General features: G+C 39.1%; 5 protein-coding genes and 1 long non-coding RNA gene across 8 annotated transcripts; 2 read left to right on the forward strand and 4 right to left on the reverse strand.

The window, feature by feature from the left end:
* Window positions 1-240: 240 nt before the first annotated feature.
* Aldh (Aldehyde dehydrogenase) lies at window positions 241-4,074 on the reverse strand. The gene is made up of 9 exons (XM_065481522.1): window positions 3,772-4,074; window positions 3,590-3,694; window positions 2,828-2,968; window positions 2,226-2,472; window positions 1,978-2,165; window positions 1,561-1,710; window positions 1,184-1,486; window positions 781-938; window positions 241-726 (listed from the first exon to the last, which is right to left on the reverse strand). The coding sequence occupies exons 1-9, from the start codon at window positions 3,892-3,894 to the stop codon at window positions 579-581; spliced, it is 1,563 nt and encodes a 520-aa protein (XP_065337594.1). The 5' UTR covers window positions 3,895-4,074; the 3' UTR covers window positions 241-578.
* A 759-nt stretch (window positions 4,075-4,833) lies between these two features.
* On the reverse strand, window positions 4,834-8,065 carry Ric (Ras-related protein interacting with calmodulin). The gene is made up of 6 exons (XM_065481523.1): window positions 7,898-8,065; window positions 7,606-7,803; window positions 7,434-7,490; window positions 7,296-7,369; window positions 7,046-7,237; window positions 4,834-6,623 (listed from the first exon to the last, which is right to left on the reverse strand). Exons 2-6 carry the CDS (start codon window positions 7,703-7,705, stop codon window positions 6,378-6,380), a joined length of 669 nt encoding a protein of 222 aa, XP_065337595.1. The 5' UTR covers window positions 7,706-7,803; window positions 7,898-8,065; the 3' UTR covers window positions 4,834-6,377.
* Window positions 8,066-8,227: 162 nt separating this feature from the next.
* LOC135938034 (ARL14 effector protein-like) lies at window positions 8,228-9,497 on the forward strand. The gene is made up of 3 exons (XM_065481526.1): window positions 8,228-8,635; window positions 8,923-9,066; window positions 9,212-9,497. Exons 1-3 carry the CDS (start codon window positions 8,550-8,552, stop codon window positions 9,264-9,266), a joined length of 285 nt encoding a protein of 94 aa, XP_065337598.1. The 5' UTR covers window positions 8,228-8,549; the 3' UTR covers window positions 9,267-9,497.
* Window positions 9,280-10,269, reverse strand: LOC135938033 (uncharacterized protein C15orf61 homolog). The gene is made up of 3 exons (XM_065481525.1): window positions 10,126-10,269; window positions 9,538-9,892; window positions 9,280-9,479 (listed from the first exon to the last, which is right to left on the reverse strand). The coding sequence occupies exons 2-3, from the start codon at window positions 9,854-9,856 to the stop codon at window positions 9,352-9,354; spliced, it is 447 nt and encodes a 148-aa protein (XP_065337597.1). The 5' UTR covers window positions 9,857-9,892; window positions 10,126-10,269; the 3' UTR covers window positions 9,280-9,351.
* Window positions 10,270-10,336: 67 nt separating this feature from the next.
* On the forward strand, window positions 10,337-15,344 carry LOC135938029 (threonine--tRNA ligase 1, cytoplasmic-like). 3 transcript variants are annotated; one of them, XM_065481519.1, is made up of 16 exons: window positions 10,374-10,509; window positions 10,983-11,290; window positions 11,724-11,831; window positions 11,892-12,046; window positions 12,108-12,223; window positions 12,283-12,416; window positions 12,481-12,594; window positions 12,645-12,788; window positions 12,842-12,988; window positions 13,312-13,577; window positions 13,628-13,790; window positions 13,846-13,983; window positions 14,456-14,634; window positions 14,691-14,980; window positions 15,039-15,194; window positions 15,262-15,344. In XM_065481519.1, the coding sequence occupies exons 2-15, from the start codon at window positions 11,015-11,017 to the stop codon at window positions 15,182-15,184; spliced, it is 2,376 nt and encodes a 791-aa protein (XP_065337591.1). In that variant the 5' UTR covers window positions 10,374-10,509; window positions 10,983-11,014; the 3' UTR covers window positions 15,185-15,194; window positions 15,262-15,344. The 3 variants fall into 3 exon arrangements, with proteins under 3 accessions (XP_065337593.1, XP_065337592.1, XP_065337591.1); XM_065481521.1 differs by lacking the exon at window positions 10,983-11,290 and having other exon boundaries at window positions 10,337-10,408; XM_065481520.1 differs by lacking the exon at window positions 10,983-11,290 and having other exon boundaries at window positions 10,342-10,509.
* A 3,512-nt stretch (window positions 15,345-18,856) lies between these two features.
* On the reverse strand, window positions 18,857-21,968 carry LOC135937965 (uncharacterized). The gene is made up of 3 exons (XR_010574583.1): window positions 21,812-21,968; window positions 19,442-19,501; window positions 18,857-19,035 (listed from the first exon to the last, which is right to left on the reverse strand). It is a non-coding gene; the product is annotated as an uncharacterized LOC135937965 (long non-coding RNA).
* Window positions 21,969-25,603: the final 3,635 nt, after the last annotated feature.

Below are 25,603 nucleotides of genomic sequence, written 5' to 3' on the forward strand. Positions count from 1 at the left end.
TTAATATCACAGTAAAGTAGTAGTTAAATATAGGTATAAGATCTCTCTTATCATTAATATTTAATTTGTCCTTTCAATCTATATAATTAAATCACAAATAATGTTGAATTGCATAATTTGTACAACGCATACTACAAATTCTGCCAATTCGATTGTTTAGTGCAGCGTGGCGTGACCATTTATTTTTTCTGCATGGACTGAATGATTTAGGCTCACACGTGTTATATCAACAAAAATATCTTTTCGTATAATTTCTCATTGAAAATATTTTTATTTTGAAATTCCACCATAAACAAGATTAAGCAGTAACTCTCACGCAGCCTAACAATAAGTATCAAAGCCTGATTTACAAGGAGTGATTAGGTGCAACTGGAGCGGGAGGCATGAAGACACTGGCAATTATTGCTTTGTCAGGGTGTAAGTGGAAGTCTCACGACATTTTTATGTCCTTTCAAATGCGACGTATTTGACGTTAAATTGATTTGTTTGTAGCTCCTTTGGAGCAGGAATTTTAATTTTCGTATATTTTTAATTTGCTCTCACTTTCAATAAAAGATTGTGTCTTATGACGATTTTTCTTAGCTGTTCTTCTCAGTCACCTTAATGGTCACCGTTTTGACCTCAGTGTACGCTTGGAGACCATACTCGCCCAGCTCACGGCCATTTCCAGACATTTTGAAGCCTCCGAACGCTGCTTGAGCTCCAAAAATGTTGTAACAGTTGATCCTGTTTTAAAAGTGGATTGCATGACTGAACATTGGAAACGAGATTATCACTCACCAAACCGTTCCTGCTCTGATGCCTTGCATTAAATACATCGCTTTATCTATGTCCTTGGTGAAAATAGCGGCAGCAAGACCGTACTCGGTGTTGTTAGCTCTCTCAAGCAGCTCCTTGGGATTCTTGAATTTGATCAGTTGTTGCACAGGCCCAAAAATCTATATTAAAAAAATAGTGTTAAGAGATCTGTATCAACGGGACACATTTTTATAGCAATTTGAAAGACAAATAAAAATTCAAACCAAAGAGCGCTTCAAGATTTCAGGGGTTTTAACGAGCAATGGTGCAAACCTTCAGTAAAATGAGGTAAAAAATTTAGGCAAAATAAAAGTAATATTTTTTGCTTTTCAACGAAACAATTGGACTGTCTCGTGAAGAGAATGTTTGTCGTTGTGAACTCTACCTCCTCTCTAGCAATTCGCATGCTGTCCTTGACATCGGCAAATACGGTCGGCTGGATGAAATAACCTTTGTCTCCCTCACGGGCGCCTCCAGCCACCAAGCGCGCGCCCTCCTTTTTGCCCGAATCAATGAGCCCAAGAATCTTGGTCAGCTGCTCCTCGTCCACCTGAGGGCCCTGGTCAGTCTTGGGGTCGAACGGGTCGCCGACCACACGCTTCTTGGCGCGCGCGGCACTCTTCTCCACAAACTCTTCATAAATATCTTCTTCGATGAAGGTGCGCGACCCAGCTGTGCAACATTGGCCCTAGAATTTCAAATCATCGTGTTAATATCCACCACTCGCTCCCATCTATGACCAAAGTGAGTTGTTTAAATTACCATGTTGAAGAAGAGGCCAAAGTGAGCGTTCTCGACAGCCGCATCAACATCGACGTCCTTCAGGATGATGTTCGGAGACTTGCCGCCCAACTCGAGAGTGACTCGCTTCAAGTTGGACTCACCTGCTCCCTTCTGAATCAGCTTTCCAATCTGCGCATTTGAAATGTGTTAGTGTATGAAATATCTTGACAAAAAAAACTTAAAATTAAGGCGAAAAACTTGATGTAACTAATTTTATCAACTGAAACAATAATTCCTATTCACTTTGGGATTTTTTTAATCAGAGCAGTTTTAAAATTAACACACTCAAACGTGGAAAGACTTAAAATGGCTACAATTGATTAATAGCCTGATTTTACAAATGAAAAATCTTAAACAAAGTGCTCTCTCAGGTGTAAGCAGGGGTTTTAGACTCACCTCAGTTGAACCAGTAAATGCAACTTTGTCAACATCGTTGTGGTAAGTGAGCGCGGCGCCAGCAGTGGGACCATAGCCAGGAATGACATTAAAAACACCTGGAGGAAACCCGGCCTCTTTCGCGAGTTCAGCGACATAGAGGCACGTCAACGGCGTCTGTTCTGCTGGCTTGACAATCACACAGTTGCCTGTTATTCGAAACAAATTTTTTTAGCTGAGATAGAGAGAAAAGGTCGTATTTTTCATACCAGTGGCGAGAGCAGGCGCAATCTTCCAGCCCAGCATGAGCAGAGGGAAGTTCCACGGAATGATCTGGGCGCAAACCCCAACAGGCTCATGCCTGGTGAAGGAAATGTAGTCCCCATCCATAGGCACGACCTTTCCATGGTTCTTGTCTGCCCAACCACCGTAGTAGCGCAGACATTTGACCGTGGCAGCCACGTCCACAGCCAGAGCGCTGCTGTAGGGCTTTCCATTGTCCAGGGTCTCCAAACTCTGAACAAATTATATATTTTAAAGTAAATCATTACAAAAAATAATTGCCAGACAAGTTAGCTTTTCACAAGGTAACCATTTAAGGAGTTAAATATTATATATTCAAATAAATATTTGTAGTTCTGTGCACTTAAGCAGCATTAAGAATTTTAGAGGCCCTTGCAACAACCTTTTAGTTGGTATTTGATTATTTTTTTCCATTATTTGTTCATCCTATTGAAGATCAGATAACTATAATAATTGTTGAAACACCTAGGCAAACATTTAAAAAATTGAAACCAAACAGGAAAATTGTGTTGTGTTTTATGGGCTAGGGCAAGTATAATGTTAAACAAAACTAAAAACATCATCTTACGGCAATGTAAACACTGTCCCTCTCAATGAGGTCAGCCAGTCTGTTGAGCAAGACGCCACGGTCAGAGGCGTCCATGCGCCTCCACGGGCTGCCGAACCTGAAGGCATCACTGGCAGCTTTGACAGCCAAGTCAACGTCAGCCTGCGAGGAAGCACAAAGGAATGAGGCACATTAAATTTCAAAATCTTGAAAGTAATTTTGTAAGCGTTGGATTAAAGTTGTTTTGTCAGGTTTTTTCGTTTTTTTTTTCTATGAAGCGACCGGAAAAACAGGTTTTGTAGCATCACGCACACATATAGCTATACAAAATAAAGTTAATGGTATGTTGATACAGATGAATATGCTGAGAACTGAGTAAGAACTAAAATAGCTGCGTGGTTTTTAATTTAAAAACGGATTGAAAACACGCAAGTTAATGAAGTCCTAATTTCCAAAACATATTTAAGATTCGATAATTATTAATGCTTTCAAATAATTTTTGAGTAATTTTAAAGTAGACTCTATTAAAAACGCCTCTCGAATGGGTATTTTAAAGGAGCATTACAAGCACCAGCCCGTACAAAAAAGTAATCTGACCTTGAAGAGGCTTCTTTAAGATTTTGATAACACGCTCCTTATATTATGTACCCGGGCGGCGCCTTCCGACTGTACGTGAGCCATGATCTCCGCGTAAACAAGTTAAAAGCAGACCAATGATTTCAAAAAAGGTGGCTGTAAGCGATGACTAAGCACAATAAAAACTAAATTTAATGGCAAACAGACCTTGTCACCTTCCTGAATTTGGCAAATCACTTCTCCTGTGGCAGGGTTGATGGTCGGGAAAGTCTTGCCAGAGGCAGATTTGAGCCACTCGTTGTTGACGAATATCTGGGAACGGAACAAATATTTTCAAAATTAAAAAAAAAATACAGTACAAAGACGCTATCAAATTAATTGTCACGTACGCCGGTGTGGTGAATTTCAGGCTTGACAATGGGCGCAGTGGCCGGTGCCGAAGACATGGACGCGGCGAAGGCCCACTTCTGGTGGGCGCGGAGCCCGCTCCTCACAATGTTTCTCAGCATCATCTCGTGTTCGTGACCTGTTGTGATCCTTCTTTTCGCCCTGACGACCGACTGTTGACTGGTGCGCCTTAGTCTGCTCGCGGGTACAATTTATAGCCGCGGCTCTCGGCAACAAGATCTAGCGATCCCGATCAGGTTTTCATGTGACGACCTACGACTGTCACCAAACCAAAGGCTCAGCGGGGGTGGAGAGGGGCAACAGTGCTGCCACTTGCAACCGCTCTACTTATCAGATAGTCTGTGTAGTAATGCGCGTGTATGTTAATAAAAATGTAATAATTCTTTAACTGATAAAATAGTTCAAACATCAAAAATGTATAATTATTGCTTAAAATATTGTTTTGCGCTAAATAAATCTTGAGCGATGTAGATACAGCGGAAGGAAACGAAAAATTAAAGCAAATAATTTTCTTTCTTTTACCCCTATTAATTTGCCCAATTTTTTAGCAACAAGTTTAATCTAATTTCATTTTCAACATTTCATTTTTAAGTGCAGAATTAACGAGAGAGCGCGGTAATGACACAAATTATATTTTTCGCTCAAAGATTCCCTCCTAATAATTATTTTTCTATATATATATAAAAGAATAATTACAGCAGCTAATTGTAAGTATATAGTTTACTAAAATATTACGAAAATAAAATGAACTAGGATTTTTGCTAACTATTTTTATAAAAACTTATTTGATCTAAAGAAATAAATGTGGAAATATGAAAAAAGCAGCTGTTGAAAGATGTGTAACACGCTGACTTACTCTCGTTCTTTGTTAGTGTGTGCATTGTAAAACGACTCAAAAACACTCACTCAGCTTTCCTTCGCTTCAGGGTATTTATTTTTACTAGAGCTAATCAGAGCTTAAAAATGCTACAAAGATATTAATGTGACGAGAAATAACCTTGGCATCAGGTAGAAATAGAGGATAATAATAAAACCCTTTTAAATTTCGGATACTGGTACACAATATTTTATTTTTTTAGAGTAAAAAAGTGTAACTAACGCAATTGACAAAAATCTGGTTAAATTTAAAATATCATTGATGCAATTAATTGCATTTTAATCACGCGGGTCATAACATTTTGTTAAAAGCGTCTCCAATTAAAACATATGTCTTCTTTGGTATTAAAATAATAATTATTACAGAGTGATGATATTATGACATCAATCATAATGATGACTATTAGTAAAAGTAACTGTTAGTATAATATAGCTTCAACAAAAACAAGTGTAATAAATGTATACCGTGTAAATAAATGGGCTTTTAATGCAGAATGATTAGAAATTTTAAGCATACTTTGCGCACTCTAACTTGACAGCAGAAAAGGCCAAAAACTCAATAACGTGTTCGAGAAATTAATTGCAAATTTGAGCAATAAAATTACGCCACGAGTGATGTGAATCTAGACTAATTCCAGGCCTTTTCTGGCACGCGATTAGTTCAAACTTTTATGCTAAAGCGGTGAGTTATACATTTTATGTAAATATACAATATTCGTTTTGGCAAATTTGTTTCAAATTGTCGTTGATCTTCAGTAAAGGAACAATAGATGCAGTGTTGCGAATAAAATCAACAGTAACAACTAGACCATTGCTGCACCGTGCAACTTCACTTGAATAGATTATCAAAGCAAATATAGGCTATCAATCGAATTTTCAAAATTGGCAACCACGTTTGCAAATCACGTCTTGCAAACGCATCAAACTCAATAGCATAAATTCAGAACACCGATATTCCAATGCTCTTCTCTTATTCAACAACAAATATATATATTTTGACACAAAACAACGTTTAAAACATCAATAAATTTGTTTTCTAACATTAGGAAACGCCTACAGGGCCACTGAACTCTATTATTTATTCACGGGGGAAGATTCTCTTTGGCATGCAAACCTCGGGAAGCGAGGCCAACTGTGGAGATTACGATAAATCTAGCTCTCAAGTAGACAAAAGTTGTTGTGCCTCTCTAACAACTCTTCAAATACGACGTGAGTGTGACTGTCTCAAAATTGGCTATTCGACATCAAAGGGTTTTGTTAAATGAATATAAAAAGTAAAAATTACGGCAGAGTATAAAACTGATTGGTCCTAAATATTTGTTAGCATTTACCGTTTCTTTCAATGTTCGCGGTAAACACGCTGATGAAAGTCGAAAATACTCTTTTGTTGCGTAGAACCGACAAAATTTGTGGGACCGGGTTAATCAAAGTCGCGCGTCTTGAAAAATCTATGATTCGCCAACAACTGTTAATTATTCTGGCTATTAACGAGTGGCTATGGATTCACGTGTGCGTATAATCAACCACACACAAACACACACATACCGCCAAACAGTGTCGTCCACTTGAAAAATGCAAATTTGAGATCATCGGGTTAAATAATCATCCTACACCGATTGTAATGCAAAATTAAGATGACATTCAAGCCACGAAACAAGTTCCTCGACAAGATTGTCACTCCCGAATGTAAATTCAAGAAGTGCCCATCGTCTCAATTTTGATACCCGTCTGAATCTTTTTTCCGAAAAACCACTGAAAATATGTTGCGGAACCTGCGCCACTTACTTTGCTTGTCCACTTTGGCAGACCCATTTCCCATTTGATTACGCTCTCTAGCTCGAATTTCTTTTACCAAAGCGTGGAAAGAATCGTCCACGAAGTGACGAAGAGCTGCAGATGTTTCAAAAAAAGGACAACCCAGTTGCTTTGCAAGAGCCTCGCCTTCTTCAGTCGTCACCTGAAATCATAAAATTCAAACTGAAGAATAATTGAGCATTTGATTTGTAAAATACTGGATCACACTTTGTAAGTAGTGTGCTTTTGTTTCTGATATTAAAGCAGCAAGTCCCGAAAAGAAAGGGGAGGCCATAAAACTAGCAGAAACTTTAAATAGGCAGGAAAGTTTTAGTGGCCAAAATATTCAAGGATTTCACAACATCCTTTTTCTTCGAGAAAAACCACATTTCGAGGGAAAAAAACAACACCAGGATGTAAATACTTAAAAGTTGAAGCTAAAATTAAGAACAAACCACTTCGTAAACCACTAAAAATTTCTCAAGGTGAAGCATCAACAGGACATCACTTAATCAAATCTAGCAATTTTTCAATTGCTTCAAGCTCTCTCAAGTGCATGTATCAAAATAAGCCTAATGTGCTGACCTTCCTCTGTTTGGTAAGGTCAAATTTGTTGCCGACCAAAACCAAAGGGATGTCGTCTGTGGCTCTGACCCTGCTGATCAATTTTCTGTACTCCACAGCCTCCTGAAAACTCCGTCTATCGGTCACTGAGTAGCAGATGATAAATCCCTCTCCACATCGCATGTACTGATCTCGCATAGCAGTAAATTCAACCTTCAATACAAATTTTGAAAGTAAGTAGCGTTCCTGGGGAGCTAGCGCACTGTCTTACCTGACCAGCAGTGTCCAGAATATCGAGCAAAGCTGCCTCGCCATCAATTACAGCCTGTTGCTGATATGCATCCTCTGTCAAATATTTATTTCATTCATGAACAATGTTGCATTAACAAATAAATGTAATCAAACATACCGATCGTGGGGTCGTGATAGTCCAAGAAACTGTGACTGACAAATTGAAGTGTCAAAGCTGCAAAAGAACAATGATTTAAAATCTAAAAAATCATTAGAAAGGGAGATGCTTTTTTGCTTTCGCTATAATTAGAATCAACTTTGACTATTTCGATGTGTATATTTAGATTAACCTGATTTTCCGACGCCTCCGTCGCCAAGGACGACTATTTTGTACACCCTCAGTCCTCCTCTGGTGGTTTGACCTTGACCGTGTGATGCAAAGTGGCCCATGGTGGGCCCATCCTTTGCAGAGCCTGGAGTAGAGGCCGAAGCCCTGGGTGATACAATCTTGTGTTTGGACACTTTGAGGCCGTGCAACGAAATGAGACCTGCGAGAGAAAACGATCCAATTATATTGTTAAAAAACTGATCGAAAGAAGGGTGTCATTGTCTTTGTGTTTATAAATCAGGATACTTTCATACCTAAAAAGTGTCCCTGATTACAGCCGAAATGAGAAGCAAGGAGAGTTTCGAGGGCTGTCCGCAAACATCGAGTTGTCTGCAGAAATCCTCGGCTGAAGAGGAAAGCACCAAGATAATTAGTGCCTCAACAATCCCATATCATCAGACCAGTCTGTCTCTTCTCTTCAATTCTCATCAATAACAAAAACAGATGAATTCCTCTCTCTGCCTTGACCCAAAACCTCTTTGGTTCGGTGGGCTGATTGGTCGAAAAAGAAGGAGGGGTACCGGCGCAAACGTAAACAACAGCCATGCCCATCTTTCTTCTTTCTTATCACTCACAACACAAACACAAAACACAACCAGAACACAACTGAACACAACGACAACCTTACCACCAGCACCTGACCAGCACTCACACTCGACGTTTAAATTTTAAATTTCGTTTCACTCTCATCGCTACTGGCCTGTACTTTCGGGCCTTGGCCTTGCTGTTTCTGCATTCTGCATCACATTGAAAAAGAACCACAGCAAAAGGAAGCGGACTAAGGGGAGTGGTAACCCAAATCCAACAAGTAGTGACGAAGAAACGTCCCGTCTACATTATCTGCGCCGTGTTTGCGTTGGAAATTCGATTATAATCTTCGGATATTAAGCGATCTTATTTGGGAAAATGAGCAAACTCATAAACGCGCCGCTCAATGAAAAGGAGCTGACCAACCGCGAGAGGAGGAAACTTACTAGAAAAGTTTACACCGAGTACGTATCCACACTATCACATTGCTTATAAATTTTAAAATTGTATGTATATTTAAATTTTGGTGCGAACATTTAAAAAGAAACATGCAGCCCCTAAATTCGCACCTTATTTGATGATTTGGAAACGTTGTAAAATAACACTTTTCGCCGCGACTTTTAGGCATTGCCATTCATACTAATTTTATCTGATTCTCAAAATAATTGGCGAGATGTATGTATATGTATATATATTATGTATATGAAATACGGCAAAAACTGTAATTTTTCCAAAGTGGGTATTATTCCAGGAGTAAGTACGTCGCGCTGTACACTGAGGAAGGAGTCTTTATCGCCACTGGAACTGATTTATGCGACTGCGGCACTCAAGAATGTCCAGGGTGCCACTTCCCTTGCGTCAAATGCCGCTCTTTGAAATGTGGGCACGAATGCAGGTGAGCCAAAGCATATTTTCATTCTTCAAAAATTTCCTCAGTTAAATTTTCAGGATTTTATTTCAATTTGTCTTTTCATGTTTAAATGTGGTGCTAATTTTACGTAATGGTTACTAATACTGATTTATTATATTATTGATTTTAGGAGAAATCGCAAGTGGAAATATGAGACAGTGAAGTGCGACACCGTTCCTCGTTAACAAAAAGGATCTCTAGAATCATCATACATCAGATTTATTTTTCAACCTTGATATCTACAATATCACACATACCATGACATGACGACTAGTACAGTGAGCCCTTGTCTTCCTCGTACAAAAAGAAAATTGGAACTTGTTGATTGTTCACAACAACCATCTCAACGTGTCGAATTAAATAAACCGCAGCTATTCCGTATGCAAGACAAGGAAGGCCTACAAGCGATAAAATTATATTAATACCTTTCAATTCGTTGAATCGATACTATATTACCTAAGTTAATGCACTTGATGAATCTGAAAAATTTGTCTTCTATTGTGAGGTCCTGATGAGTCCGTTTCGTACAGTGGTACTTGATGTAAGGGTAGCAGCCAGTCCTCAAAATGTGATAATTGCTAGCACCAACTTTCCAGTTAAAGTGCGACTTTCCCCACTGATCGTCTTCAATGTCTTTGTATCTTATGAAATACGACGTCCATGGTGGTTCATTGCACTGCCTAAGGTAAGCAGAGAGCACTTCTGAGCCTCTTGGTCTCTTCTGCACTGAATGAGAGAGTCTCCGCACATTTTTCAGTGCATCAAATTTTTGCATCTTGATTAATTCATCTTTGATATGGTATAACTGCAACTGAAAATTGCAGTTTAGTAATTTAAGATCTAGGGTAGGGTTATTTTTTAGTTCATATTTAGCTCCATCATTGAGAATTTTAATTGAATCCAACTTTTCATAATTTAAACTTCATTTTAAAAACCGAAATTAAAAACATCCATTTTCTGCAAGGATGTAGTAAAAACATTTTATTAAATCTTTTTGCAAACGGTATAATATTAATTGATTTGAAAAGAGAGAAATAGACGCACAACGGATTCGATCTCAGCTCGAAAGACGTCCAGCCACCCTAACGTGACAACTCAGCTGTTAGCTTTTGTCCTCGGCAGTCTATTCAACCTGCAGTTTCCTGATTTTTTGGGAGAGGGTGTTTCTGTTTGTCAACAATTTTCAAAGGGTTGAAAGGAGAGAAAGTGAAGAGAAGAGGACAAAAAGAGCTCCTTGGTGACGTCACACATTGTAGTCGTGTGTACCAGCATGGCGGATCCCATGTGCGACGATTCGGCATCGAGCAAACCAGATTCTTCTCAAAAGGCATGAATTAACCATTTCTATTTAGTTTTGGAATGTTCAGCCGCGTTTATAACTGTGTCGCCTATAAATTGAGACCAAAATTCAACAGGAGGTTCATATCGGTTTGTTAAAATCCTTTTTAATACATACATACAAATTCTCTATGTGGCCCGTGTTTATTTATAATGCAACCGTACTGAACAGTCATACAATTATCGGCTTCGTCACTAAGCTTCCTCAATGATTGATAATATAACTTTCAGCAGAAGTTGCATCAGATTTTCGTAGATACATATCATAGATAATAAGGGACTTTATTAAAAAAAATAATAATGATTGTCAAGTTATTTTAATGTTTGATTATGTATAAGCAAAAATGAATTATAGTTAATAAAAAGTTAACAATCAGTTATCTTTAGAGAGAATAATACATACAAAAATATTTTAAGCAATGTAATTCGATCTACCCTCCGTATATAGAAATATAAATTCAAATCGACGTGTCTCAATTTCTTTAACCAAAACAGCACATTATATGTCACACTCTGCCTTTTATTTTGCGTAGCTACAACTTAAAATTTTGTCCCCTCCGCAGGCCAAATAAGTTGCAGTAGAGCGGGAAAAGCTATGAACTTTGGTGATATTTCAAGCCTTGAAGGGTTGAGTGCCCTTGACGAGCATCTGAGCGATCGCAGCTACGTTGATTCGTTTGAGCCAACTCAGGCCGACGCCAGCTTGTTTGAAATGATCAGTGTGTCCAAAATTCCGCAGTCTTTGCCTCACTTGTCTCGCTGGTACAAGCACATTGAAAGCTTTGGCAGTGCCATCAAACTGTTTCCACCCTCAGCGTCAATCATGACTGGAGGCGGGGGCAACAGGCAGGGTGGTGCTGCTGCTCCTCAGGTGAGACCAAGCAGCACGCCCCGGTTTTTTCGTTTGAATCAAATGATTGCTTTGCCGGCACCTTTTTTGTGTGTGCAAAACATAGTTTGCCGTTCCTTTTAAGTGACTGCGTTTCCTACTACCCCTACTACATAATCACACCCTGGAGGTCTCAGCTGCGAATTTTAGCCCGATGGTGGCTCAGCATTTTTGTTCAAATGTGAAATTTGATAGTGAAGGACTAGATGCCAATATTTTCTCCGACGCTTTTTGATTTTTTTCGTCATTTTTACCAGCATCTGGCCAAGTAGCTGACTGAGACCTCTAATAAACTCATGAAATTATCACCTGTAAATTTTATTTTGCTTCTTAACCCTTGGTTTTTTACTAACTTGTAGTGTTGAAATTATCTATGTGTATAAGTTTTTTTCATTATTTAAATTTGTTGTTCCAGATGGTAAACGAGGCTACTCCTGGCAAAAAGGGGAAATCCAAAGGAACTCCCAATAAGGGTGGTGGTGGAGGAAATGCCCCTAAAGCAGAACTACCTACCTTCATTAATGTATGTTTAAACTCTTTACATTTATATTTCAAACAAATTGAACTAGAACTTATAATTCAGGACCGTTTGGTAATTTGGGATACGTTGAAACAGTCCTACCTGGACGATTTGGCGGCCAAAAGCCCAGAGAAAATCGAAATCACTTTGCCTGATGGCAAAATTGTTGAGGCTGAATCGTGGCGCACAACCCCTTATGATGTCGCCAAAGGCATCAGGTATGATACATCTCCCTAACTCTTGACTTGAGTCTGATGTAACAAACTAATGTTATTTCAGTCAAGGTCTTGCTGACAACACAGTCATTGCCAAGGTCAATGGAGTTCTTTGGGACTTGGACAGACCTTTGGAGGAAAGTGCCAAGTTGCAGCTGCTCAAGTTTGATGATGAAGAAGGTAGAAAACTGCGGAGAGATGAATTATTTAAATTTAGCTTGTCAAAATTTTCACTCTAGCGCAACAAGTGTTTTGGCATTCAACTGCACACATCCTTGGCGAAGCCATGGAAAAGGTTTATGGTGGTTGCCTGTGCTATGGGCCACCCATCGAGAATGGATTCTATTACGATATGTTTGTCGAGGGGAGACAGGTAATTAAACTGTAATTTCATCATTTTATAATTATTGATTAATATGGTGATTTTCATGATCAAGGTTACCCAGTCAGATTACAACGCTTTGGAATCTGAGATGAAGTCCATAGTTAAAGAGAAACAGAATTTCGAAAGGCTCGAAGTGCGGAAAGAAGTCTTAATGGAAATGTTCAAGGTGAAGTTTTGTCGAGTCTATTTTTCTCGCTTCTGACCAAATGTGTTTAGTACAATCCATTCAAAATCCGCATTCTCAATGAGAAAGTGAAAACTCCAACCACAACCATCTACAGATGCGGACCGTTGATTGATTTGTGCAGAGGCCCTCACGTGAGGCACACTGGAAAGGTCAAGGCCCTGAAAGTCACTAAGGTAAATATAATGCCTTGCCTACAACTTGTGCATTAATATAACGCAATTTGCAGAACTCGGCCTCGTACTGGGAAGGCAAAGCTGACCAGGAATCCTTGCAGCGAATCTATGGCATTTCATTCCCAGATAACAAGCAACTGAAAGAGTGGGAAAAGTTCCAAGAAGAGGCAGCCAAGAGGGACCACAGGAAAATCGGAAAAGTAATTTAATCCTTTGACATATACTGGGGGTTGCCTAATTTAATCTCCAATAAACGTTTCTCAAATAAAAATTATTTGTTGAACTCGAAAAAGATAAAAATAATCTTTACTTGATGTGAAATGTGGACAATTGAAGCATATTATTATTATTATTGATATTTCTTGGTTGCGATGGTTTCCCTACCCTTATTTATTTCAAATTCCTCTACCGTGTTCACTTCACGTTAAGACTAATCTTGTCATAGTTTCTCAGCTGGCACTTTTCATTTTACAATCTATTGAACAGCAGGATGTATTTCTAATATTTTTTTAACTCATTCTAGGAACAAGAGCTTTTCTTTTTCCACGAGCTCAGTCCTGGCTCTTGCTTCTTCCTGCCTAAGGGAGCGTTGATCTACAACAATCTCATTGAGTTCATCCGCGAAGAGTACTGGAAACGAGGCTTCAAAGAAGTTGTCTCGCCCAACATCTATAATTCCAAGCTGTGGCAAACCTCTGGCCACTGGGCGCACTACGCTGACAACATGTTCAGTTTCGAAGTGGAGAAGGAGACTTACGCCCTCAAGCCAATGAACTGCCCCGGCCACTGGTGTGTTCAAGTTCATTTTCCGCGTGTGGCATTGTCTAATTTCTGAACAGTCTTATGTTTGACTCCCGGCCGCGTTCATGGAGGGAACTCCCCCTGCGCTTTGCTGACTTTGGAGTGTTGCACAGGAACGAGCTCTCCGGCGCACTCTCTGGCCTGACGCGCGTGAGGAGGTTCCAGCAAGACGACGCGCACATTTTCTGCACCACTGATCAGGTGCGATTGTTGAGTCAAGAAGATCTCAATTTTTCAACTGTGTGAACCTAAACAGATCAAAGCTGAAATGTTGGGAGCGCTCGACTTCCTGAAGCACGTCTACTCTATATTTGGATTCACTTTCCAACTTCGCCTCTCCACCAGACCGGAAACTTTCCTTGGAGAAGTTTCTGTTTGGGATGATGCTGAAAAGGTGAGACCTCCAAAGACTTGTTTATTTTTAAAGCGTGGTCAAAATCTAATAGGGTCATTCTTTTGTTACTATAGAATATATTCTTCTTTTATTTAAATAAGTGAGTCCCAATAAACTGCACTCTTAAATATTTGTTCCAAGTGCATATTTTGAGCAAGTATATACAAATTTAAAATTTAAATCGTCTTCATCTAAGTCGCATCAATTAAACCTAAAATTGTGCAATAAATACAAAAAATGCAATCCTGGAATTACAGGAAGAAATTTCGGAAAATTGAACATGTTCTGCCAGATTTTTTAATATTTTAACACGCTTTTATTGCTCAAATTCGACCTTCATGACAAAAATTCATCTCTGTTTGTTTCCTTTGCTCATTTCATTTTATTTTAAAATCAAAATTTTGTTATGCAGAAACTTCCTTTGTTAACCGTTGTTGTAATAACACAAGCCTGAACGATAATCTCATTTCAGCAACTAGCTGACAGTCTGGATGCCTTTGGCTCTCCCTGGACCTTGAACCCTGGCGACGGTGCCTTCTACGGACCAAAGATCGACATTACCATTAATGATGCTCTGAAGAGACCTTTCCAGTGCGCCACAATCCAGCTGGACTTTCAACTTCCTATCAGATTCAATCTTAACTACATCAAGTGAGACAATCTCTCCTTTTCCCCCTGATTCTCTCTCTAACATACCCTTTTTTCAGTGACAACGGAGAGAAGATTCGGCCTGTAATCATTCACCGCGCCATCCTTGGTTCCGTGGAGCGCATGATTGCCATTCTGACCGAATCTTGTGCAGGCAAGTGGCCTTTCTGGTTGTCCCCACGGCAGTGCATCGTGGTGCCAGTGGGCCCGCAGTTTGACACATACGCCGAAGAAGTGAGAAAGAGCATTTACGACGCTGGCTTTGTTTGCGAGGCCGACTCTGACGCTGGCGACACCATGAACAAGAAAATCAGGAACGCCCAGCTTGCTCAGTTCAACTTCATTTTAGGTATTTTATTTGGATGAGGAGTGTATACAGTGACAATAATCCTGTGCGTGTTTCTCAGTTGTTGGTGAACGAGAAAAGACTGCCCGCACCGTAAACGTCCGCACTAGAGACAACAAGGTGCATGGCGAATTTTCAATTGACGGCGTCATTGAAAAGTTCAACGCTCTGAAAAAATCACGCACCAACTGCGAGGACACTTTTTAGTTGATTATCTGTGAGTATATCCTCTTATTAAATTCGCACCTTACAATTGAATTAAAACTGGTTCTATCTGTTTTCAGAGCGCTCGCTCCAATGCATCCCAATTTTGCATCATGAGTTTGTTGCTTGATTTAATTTATAAAATAAAGTACGCACCTTTGAATATGTAGTTTTAATTCTTTTCATAGTTATGCATTCTTTGTGTTGAGATAAGGTTTCTGAATAAAATTAATACCCATTGAACGTTAGAGGAACGGTGTCATAGGTACTAAAGCTGTCAATAAATATAGTGTGGCTTCTAGCTTAATGAGATTTGTCTCCTCTGGGAGACGGAGCATCTTAAAGGGAATTATTTGCAGGGCTTCCCAAGCAATAATGGAGTTTGTGACATCACTTACAAGGTGGCCTGACTCGCGGTGGTAATTAGATTTCCAAGTGAGCTAACTTTAGCAGCGTGCTAGCCATTAATATTTTTTGTGTCCGCGTTGATCCGATGCGAGAAGCCTTGCAAAGGCTGCTGTCCTATAATATGTCATAACGAAAAACGAATCAATAAGAAGTCGAGACTCAAAGAATCGGGTTGCGAGCGACCACCGCTTCCTTTGATTCAAAAACCCATCCTTGTACGGCGCGAGTGCTCTGCAAGAGAAATTTTTTTTCAAATGTAGTTGGCGCACGTGTCCCATTTACCAGCTATGGAATCAAGTTAAAGCGTCTATTGACCAATGAAACAACTATATATGTACTAACGCTCTTTATGAACAAAATGTACAACTATTCTAGTTCATAGGCTCCTTAGTTAGAGCCATTGAACAGCGTCAATGTTTTTTAACAGAAAATTCAATTAAGTCTTCATTCATTATTTTTATGGGATGTACTGACAAAAAAGTCCTGTATTTTTTGATCAAATTTGATGTTTAAACTGAAAAATAAACAATCATTTTTATTTGCTTATCGTCCTAACCGTCAGCTCTTTAATTCGGATGAGTGAAACTCCGCTAGCAATGAGGTCTTTAAATAATTTAATTTCCAAATGTGAATGAGATTTAGAATTGATTAAATATTTATAAAAAACTGATTGCATTTTTACAATGCAATTTAAAAAATTCAGAAAATGGCTTAAATCAATTTATTTGTTCTAAGTTTTAACATTCAGGGATATCTAGATAAAAAATCGTCACATAATGATTTAGATAGTTACGTCTCTCCTCTAAATATTTGATTCTGTTACTTGAACAATGAAAACAAAACTCAGATAGTATTAAAATCTCACTAAGATCGAAAATAAATAGTCGCAGGTCCAAGAAGTTCAATTCAAGTCTATAAACGTGACCACCAAAACAATTAAAAATAGCTTAAGCACAGTAATACCCCCAATTATCTTTGCGTGGCGACAAATTAAATTTACGTGAGCGTATTTGGATGTGTATAGCTATTCCGGCTATTCCCATCCCTTTGTTCCGGCAGCCAGATAATGCGTCTAAATGAGTCTGCGACTAACAATGCTCTCTCTCTCTCTCTCTCTCTCTCTCTCTCTCTCTCTCTCTCTCACGCGCGCACACGATTGTTATTTTTTTCTGTTGAGCACCTCACACTTCTTGCTTAAGTACATACATGTGTGCGTTTGCAAATCGGGCTGGCAGAAGGCGAGCAAATTTACAGCACACGTGAGGGACTGGCTCGTGCGACTCCCCGCAAAGATCCCGCGAGAGCCAAGCGCATCAGGTGCCGAGACTGGGCTATTATATTTCAAAGACTTCAGTCGTAAATCTCTCGCCAATAGGGCAGCTATTAATACAATTTCGAATTGGCGGATTTAATTCGATTCGCGGCGATGACATATATTAGGAATGACAAGCAGGCCAGCGGACGACAGCTGCGGAAAGGTCGGAATTGGATTTGCCGCTGGAGGCGTCGAGTTGAAATGGTTTTGCATTATGAATATATGTATATGTGCGTTGGCACGTGGGCTGAGGGCTCGAATTGGTTAGTTTGGTCACGTGCATATTCGATGAGTGACGTTCTTTTTTCCAGCTTTTCCTTAGCAACCACTTTGTGAGTGGTTTCCAAGGTGGATAAAAGGGATTCAAACCAAAATAGTAATCAATTGAATCCTTTATTCCGTTGTTATTTGCATTTAGTCTAAAGTTTTGCACCTTGCACACTAAAATAAAAGGATTATTCATTATTGTTTTCGATTAAAAGTGATTTGTAGTTTCCAGACTTTCATTAGTTTGCTTGAGAGGTTTAAAAAAACTCGATCTACACTTTGTCGTCTCGCCAATTAAGAAATCGTTTCCTATCTTTCGTACGCTCTGGAAACAGAAAAATATTACATTTGAACTCCAAATTGACGACAGTTATTTTTAATTACACTTCACCATGATAAGATCCAGGTTCGTGCAATTTTTTAATTAAATCAGTGATTTTTTTCATAGGGGTAATCTTGCTTAAAAAAATCAACTTCTTTCAAATTTTTAGAAGCATAATCTGCATCTGCCGTGCCTAAAATAACAGTTTTCTCGAGAGAGCGAAAAAGTGTGAATGAAGCATGCTGAAAATCGGAAGTGCCGGTCCAGCTGTCGAGTGAGACCAATTTGGCCGTTCCAGTTAATTTAAATTAGCAGTTTCCACTTCCCCGACGTGCTCGCCCTCGTCTCAGAATTTGATTCATAGCAATCCAGGTGCCGCTCCTCGAGCCAACTCGCCTTAAATTATATTCGCATCTGTGCAGATTTATCCGCGCGAGCGACGCGAGCTAATTGTAAAAATGGCCCGCCGCGTGACACTGCCGGCCAGATTTTTCGCACAATAATGTTGGAAACGACGTTTTTATCTTCTCGGCGGCCGCCGCGCGTTTACTGCTGCACTGGCGGCGGCGGCGGCGTCGTCTTTCCTTTTTATCTGATGTGAGGTGCGGCCGTCTGCATCAGACGCGCGCGCTTTCTGTCCTCAATGAGTTTGTGCCTCAAAATAAACGGCGAATCACTCGGCAAGAGTTTTGCGAAGGAAGTTGTATTTTCGATCTATGACTTGCGAATCGCTCGTGGGAACACGCCGTCCCACAAAATCCACGGTTATTACTTTGGTTCAACAGCTGCGCAAAACGTCCTTTCATTGAGACTTTTCGTTTGATAACATTACTATAACTCAATCTGATATTGAAGGGTTGATTCTTTTGAAAAATAAAACCCAAGCATAGCATTGCTTAGCTCATTTAAAAAAGATTTCCCAAATTTCCCTTCTGAAGGACGCAGGATGTAAAATGTTCATTGACACTATTTTCCAGTTAGAAATGTAGAGCAAAAATGTGATTTATGCACTCATTTTGTCAGCCTATTTTCAGGGTCAAATTAATCGGTGTCAATGTTGTGCTACAGTGTGAAAAGGATTTCATAAAATGTTCTGTTCAGAATCTTTTCGTATTATTATTCCTGCAAAAAGCATGGATCAAATTTCTAAATAAATAAATCAGCTTTAATTTATTCCTGGCATAATTTAATCTGTTTAGAGGCGTCTCTCAAATTAATTTGATGCATTTTTTAATTGTTTTATTAATTTCACCCTTTTGAACTAACCAAATAGTTTTGCTAAAAGTCATTTTTGTGCGCCCTTAATTTTCAATCTTATTGCAGTTGACTTTTATGGAAATAGCAGAGGATCAATAGTTCAGAATGGTAGAAGCAGGAAATTTAATACTAACGACCGCAGTAACGGAGATGCTGCCTTATTGTAAATCTGGATAGGTCATGCGACGGTCTCGTCGTGTCACGTTTGTGCCGATTCACGTGGTTACTGGTCCATTTTGCAAACATGTGATGTCTTTAGCTTCTGGCTGGACAGACCTATTTCCTCTGCCAAGAATAAAACGCATTCATAAATTTCTGAGGTAAAAACCGAGCAGTTTTGGCCTTTCGAACTAGCCTAACTCAGGCCATTTTATTGCAGCTAAAATTCAATGGGAAGCGTTTTTCAATATACCAATGAATTTATTATAATTTTTAAAACTTGAAAAATGAACAAAATTTAACATTTACAGGATTTTGTACTTAAATTCTCGCAATATCTTATATATATTTTGCTTACGATGTATTTTAATTTTCTAAGTTAGTTATATAGTTTATTTTTGTTGAGTCTCACCTCAAAATCATGCTAACTGCAAAGCAAACTATTTTCTTAAGAAATAAGCAATCGTAAATATATATAAATATTTGCCTGTCTAAATAACGAGCCGATAATCATCAACTAACTTTTACTTACCGGCCGGCGTTTATCTTAGTCTTCTTACTGCTCAAGGTAGGAATCGGCATTTCAATCGTGCTGTAACATAATTTACACATTTACGCTATCGATGGGGTCATTGTTTAAAAATAACCTGCCTTGGAACCTGTTTAAACTTGCCTGCAGATATTTAGAAACTTGCAGCACAAGTCATAAGCTCGGCAGTGAAGTATCGGCAGAGCAAGGTAAATTTAAACTTTCAGAGGCACGTTCCAACATGATCTCGTGGCTTGGAACACGCATCCACAGCCAACAATGAAACGTGACTTTCCGCACGCAGATTTTGCGCCGAGAGCTAATAGATCATCCGCGACCTGCCAAAAGCGGTCGGCTGAAAAGAGATATTTGGCAAACAAGTCGTCCGCTCATCATCCCTCTCGCACGCAGGAAATAGTGTGTGTGTGTGTGTGTGTGAGTGTGTACGCGGACGAGGGTGTGTCCGACGAAGAGCTGATGGCGGGCGTCCAAAAGGCACTCTTTGTGCGGACGTAAACAATGATTGCGGGACAAGCGGGTGCGGCGTTATAGCAATACTTTTGCGCCTCCGTTTGACCCAATTCTTTGTTAATTCCTTTGCATTGCATGCGAGGGGATGCTAACTGCGTGCTTGCCGCATCTTTCGCAAATGCCGGCAATCTGTTTTGAGACGAGTAATGACAAATGAAATCACAGCCTAGAGGGAATACCAAGCACATTTCAATCTGATAACCAGATTAAAGTAATCTAACTAGGCCTATTTGTGTCCTTGAATTTAATTAACCAGGCTAATTGTTGACCTAATCATCAAGTGCGGATTCAATTATAGATAACGTGTGTGTAATAACAAGAACTCGAGGGTAATTTCTTATAAATTAATTTTTTGTTTGACTATATAAGATTAATTCTTGTCGGTCCGTGCCCTTTCCTCATATGGGGGTTTGTTTCAAATTGGAAATTGAACCGTCATCTGCCATCAAACTTTTTCTGAATTAGTTTTGGTCAGTTTGTTTGGGAATTTTCCAGGTTTTATTGCATTTTAGAATCGTAAAATTACAGATATGAAGTGCACTTCTCAAATAGGGTCGTAGAAACTCGCAACAAAGCTCACCAAACATTAAATATAATATTCACTTCTAAATAATTTATCATAAAAAATTATTTTTCACGGTCTCATGATTTATAAATGACGAAGCATTTGTAAGACTCTTGCTATTTATGATGAACATAAAGAAAAGTAGCAATAAATAGGACCATGAAATCCGATTGAGACGCGAGCTTCCTCGTTTCAAGGTCTGCCTTTAATTGGCTTTATGCAAGTAGGCATATATATTGGTTTGAAACGAGAGACGAGCCCCGACACGCCGACGCTCCGCGCTTAGGCTTCGCGGGCGCGATCGCATTGCCAAAGTTGAACAAACTCCCCCGTCGGCTCGCTTGTGCAATCAGCTCGTCATCAGCTCCTTGAGGCGGAAAACGCAGTCCGCTCAGCTGCGACGGCGTGCCAGTTGCATAAGTTCGCCGGCATTCGTCGTCTTTGTTTGTCTGCGATCCGCGCTCACGTCCATTGTTCCATTATGATGTTTCAACGGTCACCTTGCGGGGGTGAAAAATAGAATCCGTGGATTGCCTCACTTCGCACTTGTTGATTCTGTTTTGAATTAAAATCTGATGTGTTTCTGGCGTCTTTGCAGCAATTAAAGAAATTAATTTAAAAATTATTGCTACACTGCTTAGTTCTCGTAATATATCATTAGGCTGTAAAAACGTTAAGCTGCACAACATTTTGATTAACTCTGCTTTGAAAAAAGCACGACAATAGGAACAAGTGACGAAATCTCGTGTAAAACCCCGCCACAAAAATTCTCAAGTATAAAATTTCAGCCTATGTTTGAAGCTATTTCAATGAGGAAAATTCCACAGAATTTCTAGAAGGAAAATTATACATACCTAACTGAAGGCTGTTCTTGCTGCCCAGTCGCTGAGGATATTTAGAGCCAAGTGTGGTGAAATATTTTACCATCAGAGGATTTATTTTAAAAACAAGCGTCGTGCAAACGTGGACATCTTTAAAATGGAGAAATTCATTTCGTAATTTTCCTTTCACAATATTAATATTTTACTTATGAAATTGAAACTTTTATTGTTATTCATGGCTGCCTTTCAAAGTTTTACAACTTAATTCCCTTCTCCTTTTTGTTTATTTTTAAACATTGTTTTTTAATTGGCAGCAACTAATACAAAAATTAAACCATATTTCACCCAATTAACATAATCAGTAGTACCAGACCAGAAATGATACTAAAAACTGACAACCCCTTTCCTCTGACTAATGCAGTAATTGAGTTCAATTGATCAATCAGTCATGCTCACCTGTCGAGGCGTCTGTTGGATGCGATAAGATACATGCGATGGTCGGCTTCACATTCGCGCTTTAATGTGATTAATACTCACGGCGCTGCATGAAAATGAAAAGTGTACGTGTTGAATTTCAAGTGCGCCGAGCCGCGCGAGATTGAGGTCCATTCACCGTGCCGCCGTCTCTTTTTCTCTCTGTTTCGCAGCCGCCGCCGCCGCCGCCTGCGAGCTACCAAAAGTCGAGTGTGCCGCAGAATTTTTCTCTCTGACCCAGTTAAGCGGCATGCATTATCGGTTCCTTTCGAATTCTATTTTCATTCACTGCCCATTGAACGAGACAAGTACACATACACCATGTTGCTCCGAGTCTCCGCTGCGCGCTTGACCGCGGATTCGCGAGCGTCTGCAGATTCGTGTGTTGTCTGACGCGATTTTGTTTGGGTCATCGCCCATTCTCTGCTAAAATAGTCGTCTGCCTCGTGATTCGTCGCCACCCGCTCGCCTCTGATTCATTCACACCCCACATTCCGGCTGCGTAATGTCTTCATCTCCGCTAATTGATCGAATCTAGCTGGCAGAGTCCGAACGTGATGAGATTTTAATTGGCAACAACATATGCATAAAATAATTTGCTCATCATCCGTACTGTAATTGCAAGCTGGCGAACTGTTGCTTCAAACGAACGTACAGCTCTTTCAAAACCTCATGAATGTGTTTTTAAAAAGGATTTTGCAAAATTAAACTTTCAAATTAATTTAGAATTATAACAAAAACGATTTTTAATGAATCAATATTGTTATTATCATCATCATCTCATATTCACGGAAAATTCTTTATTTATCAACCAATTAAAATTTGATGAATGTATTGTTAAATATATTTCCATGTTTTATTGAAATGAGTAGCACTGGAAAAACAAACTTTATATCTCTGCGAAGGCCACATGCAACTTCCTAAGGCTATTAAAATTTATTGAGGACCTTATATCTCTCTGAATATATGCATCACTTGGGACGCAGCACGTGTGAACAATAATTCAATCTTCCGGAAGCAAAGAAAATGTTAATTTGAATTTTCATTTCTCCTTGAAAGAATTGTTTTCACGACTTCTTCACGGATAAGACCGCAAATTTGAAGATTTGTGCTTAAGGAGATTAAGCTATGATTAGTTTTATCGCAATATGAATCACACGCGCGGCGCGTGGAAAATTGTTAAAATTATAGGTGAGGAACAATGTGCGAATTTCTCTTATCAAAATGCGCCGACTGCCTTATTTGAAAAGAGAGAATTAGGAACGTTCAGGTGATAAACGTCTTAAGAGATAATCGACCCGTAATATGTTTCCTGATCCAACATTAAAAATCGTAATTTCTTTTGTCAGAGTACCGAAACGACTTCTTTTTCGCGTGTTGAACATCAAAACCTTTCAAGTGTTCCACGCAACGTTTTGACATGGAGTGAACTGATGAAATACTGGGCGAAAAGTTTCATCAGAAACACAAGCAGTCAAACCACTGGCAGGTGTTTGGAATGCAAAATGATGGAGCCGGGATGGAGAGCAAAAAAGCAATCTGTAGCATGCTAACCTTCAACTCGCTGCGATCGGTGTTTTGATAATTATGTTTCATTCGGCTCTGTTAAGACTGTCCCTGGTTCTAAGAAAGTGTTTGCTTTTTTGTTTCGTTTTCAACTCGCCATTAAAAATTCGTAAATGCCAAAGTTTAGTAAGGCATTGATAAAATTGCTCAACTAGGGTAATTTGACAGTCATTCGTCAGTCAATCAATCAATTTTTGATTATGATGATTGAATATTCAATATACTTTTCACAGATTAAACGTTCTAAATCTTAAATTATCTCATAGAAACAAACTTCTTTATCTTGAATTAATCTTTTTTATTAGGTCATCTCAACTTAAGCATATATACAATTTCTCAAATCTTCCAAAAAACAAAATTCGTTTTAACCGTTTTAATAATTCCGACAAGCATGAAACGGACGGAATAAGTGCCAAAAATTCACGAGACGCTGCTCGAAATAAGCGGCGCCCATCTAATAATACGCATCCAGCATGTTCAGCCGCATTTTTTTCAGGAGCTTGACCGCACCACGTGCATATTTAGCGACAATCCTGCCAGACAGAATGCACCGCGGCTGAAAATAAACCTCGGGTAGCAGCTAATCTATGTATTTCGAAAAGCGCAGCAGATGAATTTCAACCTAGAAATTAGGTAAAAACACACACAAGTCGAATTGTTCAACCGGTGCTTTTTTGGTAAGTCGAGCTCTTTAAAAATAAATAAATTTGGATTGCCGATGGGGAGCGAGTCTAATTGTAATCTTAATTTTTAGAGCGTTGTTGGAGACACTGAAGTGCTTCTTTTTGGAACGCTTCTGCGCGTTTCCCAAGCTATATTTTACAAGTTATATCTTTTTCGTTAAGCTAGCTATGATCTTTATGAATTAACTTACGTTATAATCAATACCTCTTGGTTTAAGCATGCAATAAAAATGTTATGCTTATCACAATAATGATTTAGCCGAGGTGCTATTAACACCATTTTAAGTTTCACAATTGCTTTTATGGATTTGAGCTAATTTTTTTAAGAAAATTAAAGTCGTTCACATTATCGGACAAGCAAAGCAATTCATCATTCCATCATAGTTATGAAGTAATTTCGTTTCAAAAATTATGCTAATGCCCTGAAAGAATTTTTGTATAAACGGAAGTTTTACTCTGCAGACGAGTATTTCTCCTATATGCTGGAAATTTATGATGAATTGTATGTTTCTATTTCTGTATTTCTTTTCTTCTTTTGTATTGGTATTTTGCAATGTTTATTTTTGAATGAATGTTACTGTATGATTGATTTTTTTTGCAATTGGATGTATGTAATTCGGTACAATTTATTGTGATGAGTTATGTGCATGCCAAAAGTCAAATAAAGATTATTATTATTATTATTAGTTGGATGAAGTGCATGTGAGTACCTCGTGTACTACCATGCTAAAAGTCAAATAAAGAATTTAATGGAGAATTACGCAAAACAGCTCAAAATCAGTAAATTTACTAATAATAGAGCACTAATCCTGAAAACACAATGATAAGTGATAGCGGGAATTAATTAAAAAAAAACGCTATTGGTTTTACTATTTGGTCCTTTTCATAATGTATGGGGGGGGGGGGCAAAATAGCCCTGCAGAACCATAATATAGATTATTTTGAAACTATGGTATTTTATTTTAGCAAACATTCGATTGAGCGATGTATATACTTTACACAAGACATGGTATCATGATAATTATGTACTTCTGATCATTCCATGAAGTTATTAGACGTTAAGGTACTATCGATATATCTAGTAGAGCTTTTAAGACTTTATATTCGTTAAACCATAGTATTACAAGATTAAAGGAATATTATGACATGGCAAAGCCGTTGGAATTATGGCCTTAAGACGAGCTATGAAGTGCGTTGGAGGAACGAGCTATATTGAATTGATTATAAGGAAAAGAGTAAAATGCTCTTTGCAGGGAAATGTTTGTTGGCAAATAGTTTGCTATTCCCCGAGCTGATCTGTTTTGGCGGATGGTGTTGGCGGACCAGCCAGCGCGGCATGCACTGCGACTGTTGCAACCCGGATCGGGGGGCCTCCCGTCCCGTGGCAGGCAAGGATTTGTCGGCCGATACGAGAGCAGCTCCACTACTCTGTATAAGACTTACTCTCATGACATGACACTTTCCCTTGGCACAATTCAGGTCAAACGCCCTGCGGAGCCAGCACCCATATAGACGCCGTGCCGAG

Source organism: Cloeon dipterum, chromosome 2 (genome assembly GCF_949628265.1).
Source record: "Cloeon dipterum chromosome 2, ieCloDipt1.1, whole genome shotgun sequence".
Classification (NCBI taxonomy): Eukaryota; Metazoa; Arthropoda; class Insecta; order Ephemeroptera; family Baetidae; genus Cloeon; species Cloeon dipterum.

What these genes read in the sequence shown, in the direction of transcription:
- Aldh (XM_065481522.1), bottom strand. Translation starts at nt 3,894, where the DNA reads ATGATGCTGAGAAACATTGTGAGGAGCGGGCTCCGCGCCCACCAGAAG. An exon ending in CTGAAATTCACCACACCGGC is followed by an intron (nt 3,695 to 3,771) that starts GTACGTGACAAT and finishes TTCCGTTCCCAG; the next exon opens with ATATTCGTCAACAACGAGTG. An exon ending in CATTTACTGGTTCAACTGAG is followed by an intron (nt 1,711 to 1,977) that starts GTGAGTCTAAAA and finishes TCAAATGCGCAG; the next exon opens with ATTGGAAAGCTGATTCAGAA.
- Ric (XM_065481523.1), bottom strand. Translation starts at nt 7,705, where the DNA reads ATGGGCCACTTTGCATCACACGGTCAAGGTCAAACCACCAGAGGAGGA. An exon ending in CTATCACGACCCCACGATCG is followed by an intron (nt 7,370 to 7,433) that starts GTATGTTTGATT and finishes AATATTTGACAG; the next exon opens with AGGATGCATATCAGCAACAG. An exon ending in TTCTGGACACTGCTGGTCAG is followed by an intron (nt 7,238 to 7,295) that starts GTAAGACAGTGC and finishes TTTGTATTGAAG; the next exon opens with GTTGAATTTACTGCTATGCG.
- LOC135938034 (XM_065481526.1), top strand. Translation starts at nt 8,550, where the DNA reads ATGAGCAAACTCATAAACGCGCCGCTCAATGAAAAGGAGCTGACCAAC. An exon ending in ACTAGAAAAGTTTACACCGA is followed by an intron (nt 8,636 to 8,922) that starts GTACGTATCCAC and finishes GTATTATTCCAG; the next exon opens with GAGTAAGTACGTCGCGCTGT. An exon ending in AAATGTGGGCACGAATGCAG is followed by an intron (nt 9,067 to 9,211) that starts GTGAGCCAAAGC and finishes TATTGATTTTAG; the next exon opens with GAGAAATCGCAAGTGGAAAT.
- LOC135938033 (XM_065481525.1), bottom strand. Translation starts at nt 9,856, where the DNA reads ATGCAAAAATTTGATGCACTGAAAAATGTGCGGAGACTCTCTCATTCA. An exon ending in CATCAAGTGCATTAACTTAG is followed by an intron (nt 9,480 to 9,537) that starts GTAATATAGTAT and finishes TATCGCTTGTAG; the next exon opens with GCCTTCCTTGTCTTGCATAC.
- LOC135938029 (XM_065481519.1), top strand. Translation starts at nt 11,015, where the DNA reads ATGAACTTTGGTGATATTTCAAGCCTTGAAGGGTTGAGTGCCCTTGAC. An exon ending in GTGGTGCTGCTGCTCCTCAG is followed by an intron (nt 11,291 to 11,723) that starts GTGAGACCAAGC and finishes TTGTTGTTCCAG; the next exon opens with ATGGTAAACGAGGCTACTCC. An exon ending in AGGCCCTGAAAGTCACTAAG is followed by an intron (nt 12,789 to 12,841) that starts GTAAATATAATG and finishes CGCAATTTGCAG; the next exon opens with AACTCGGCCTCGTACTGGGA.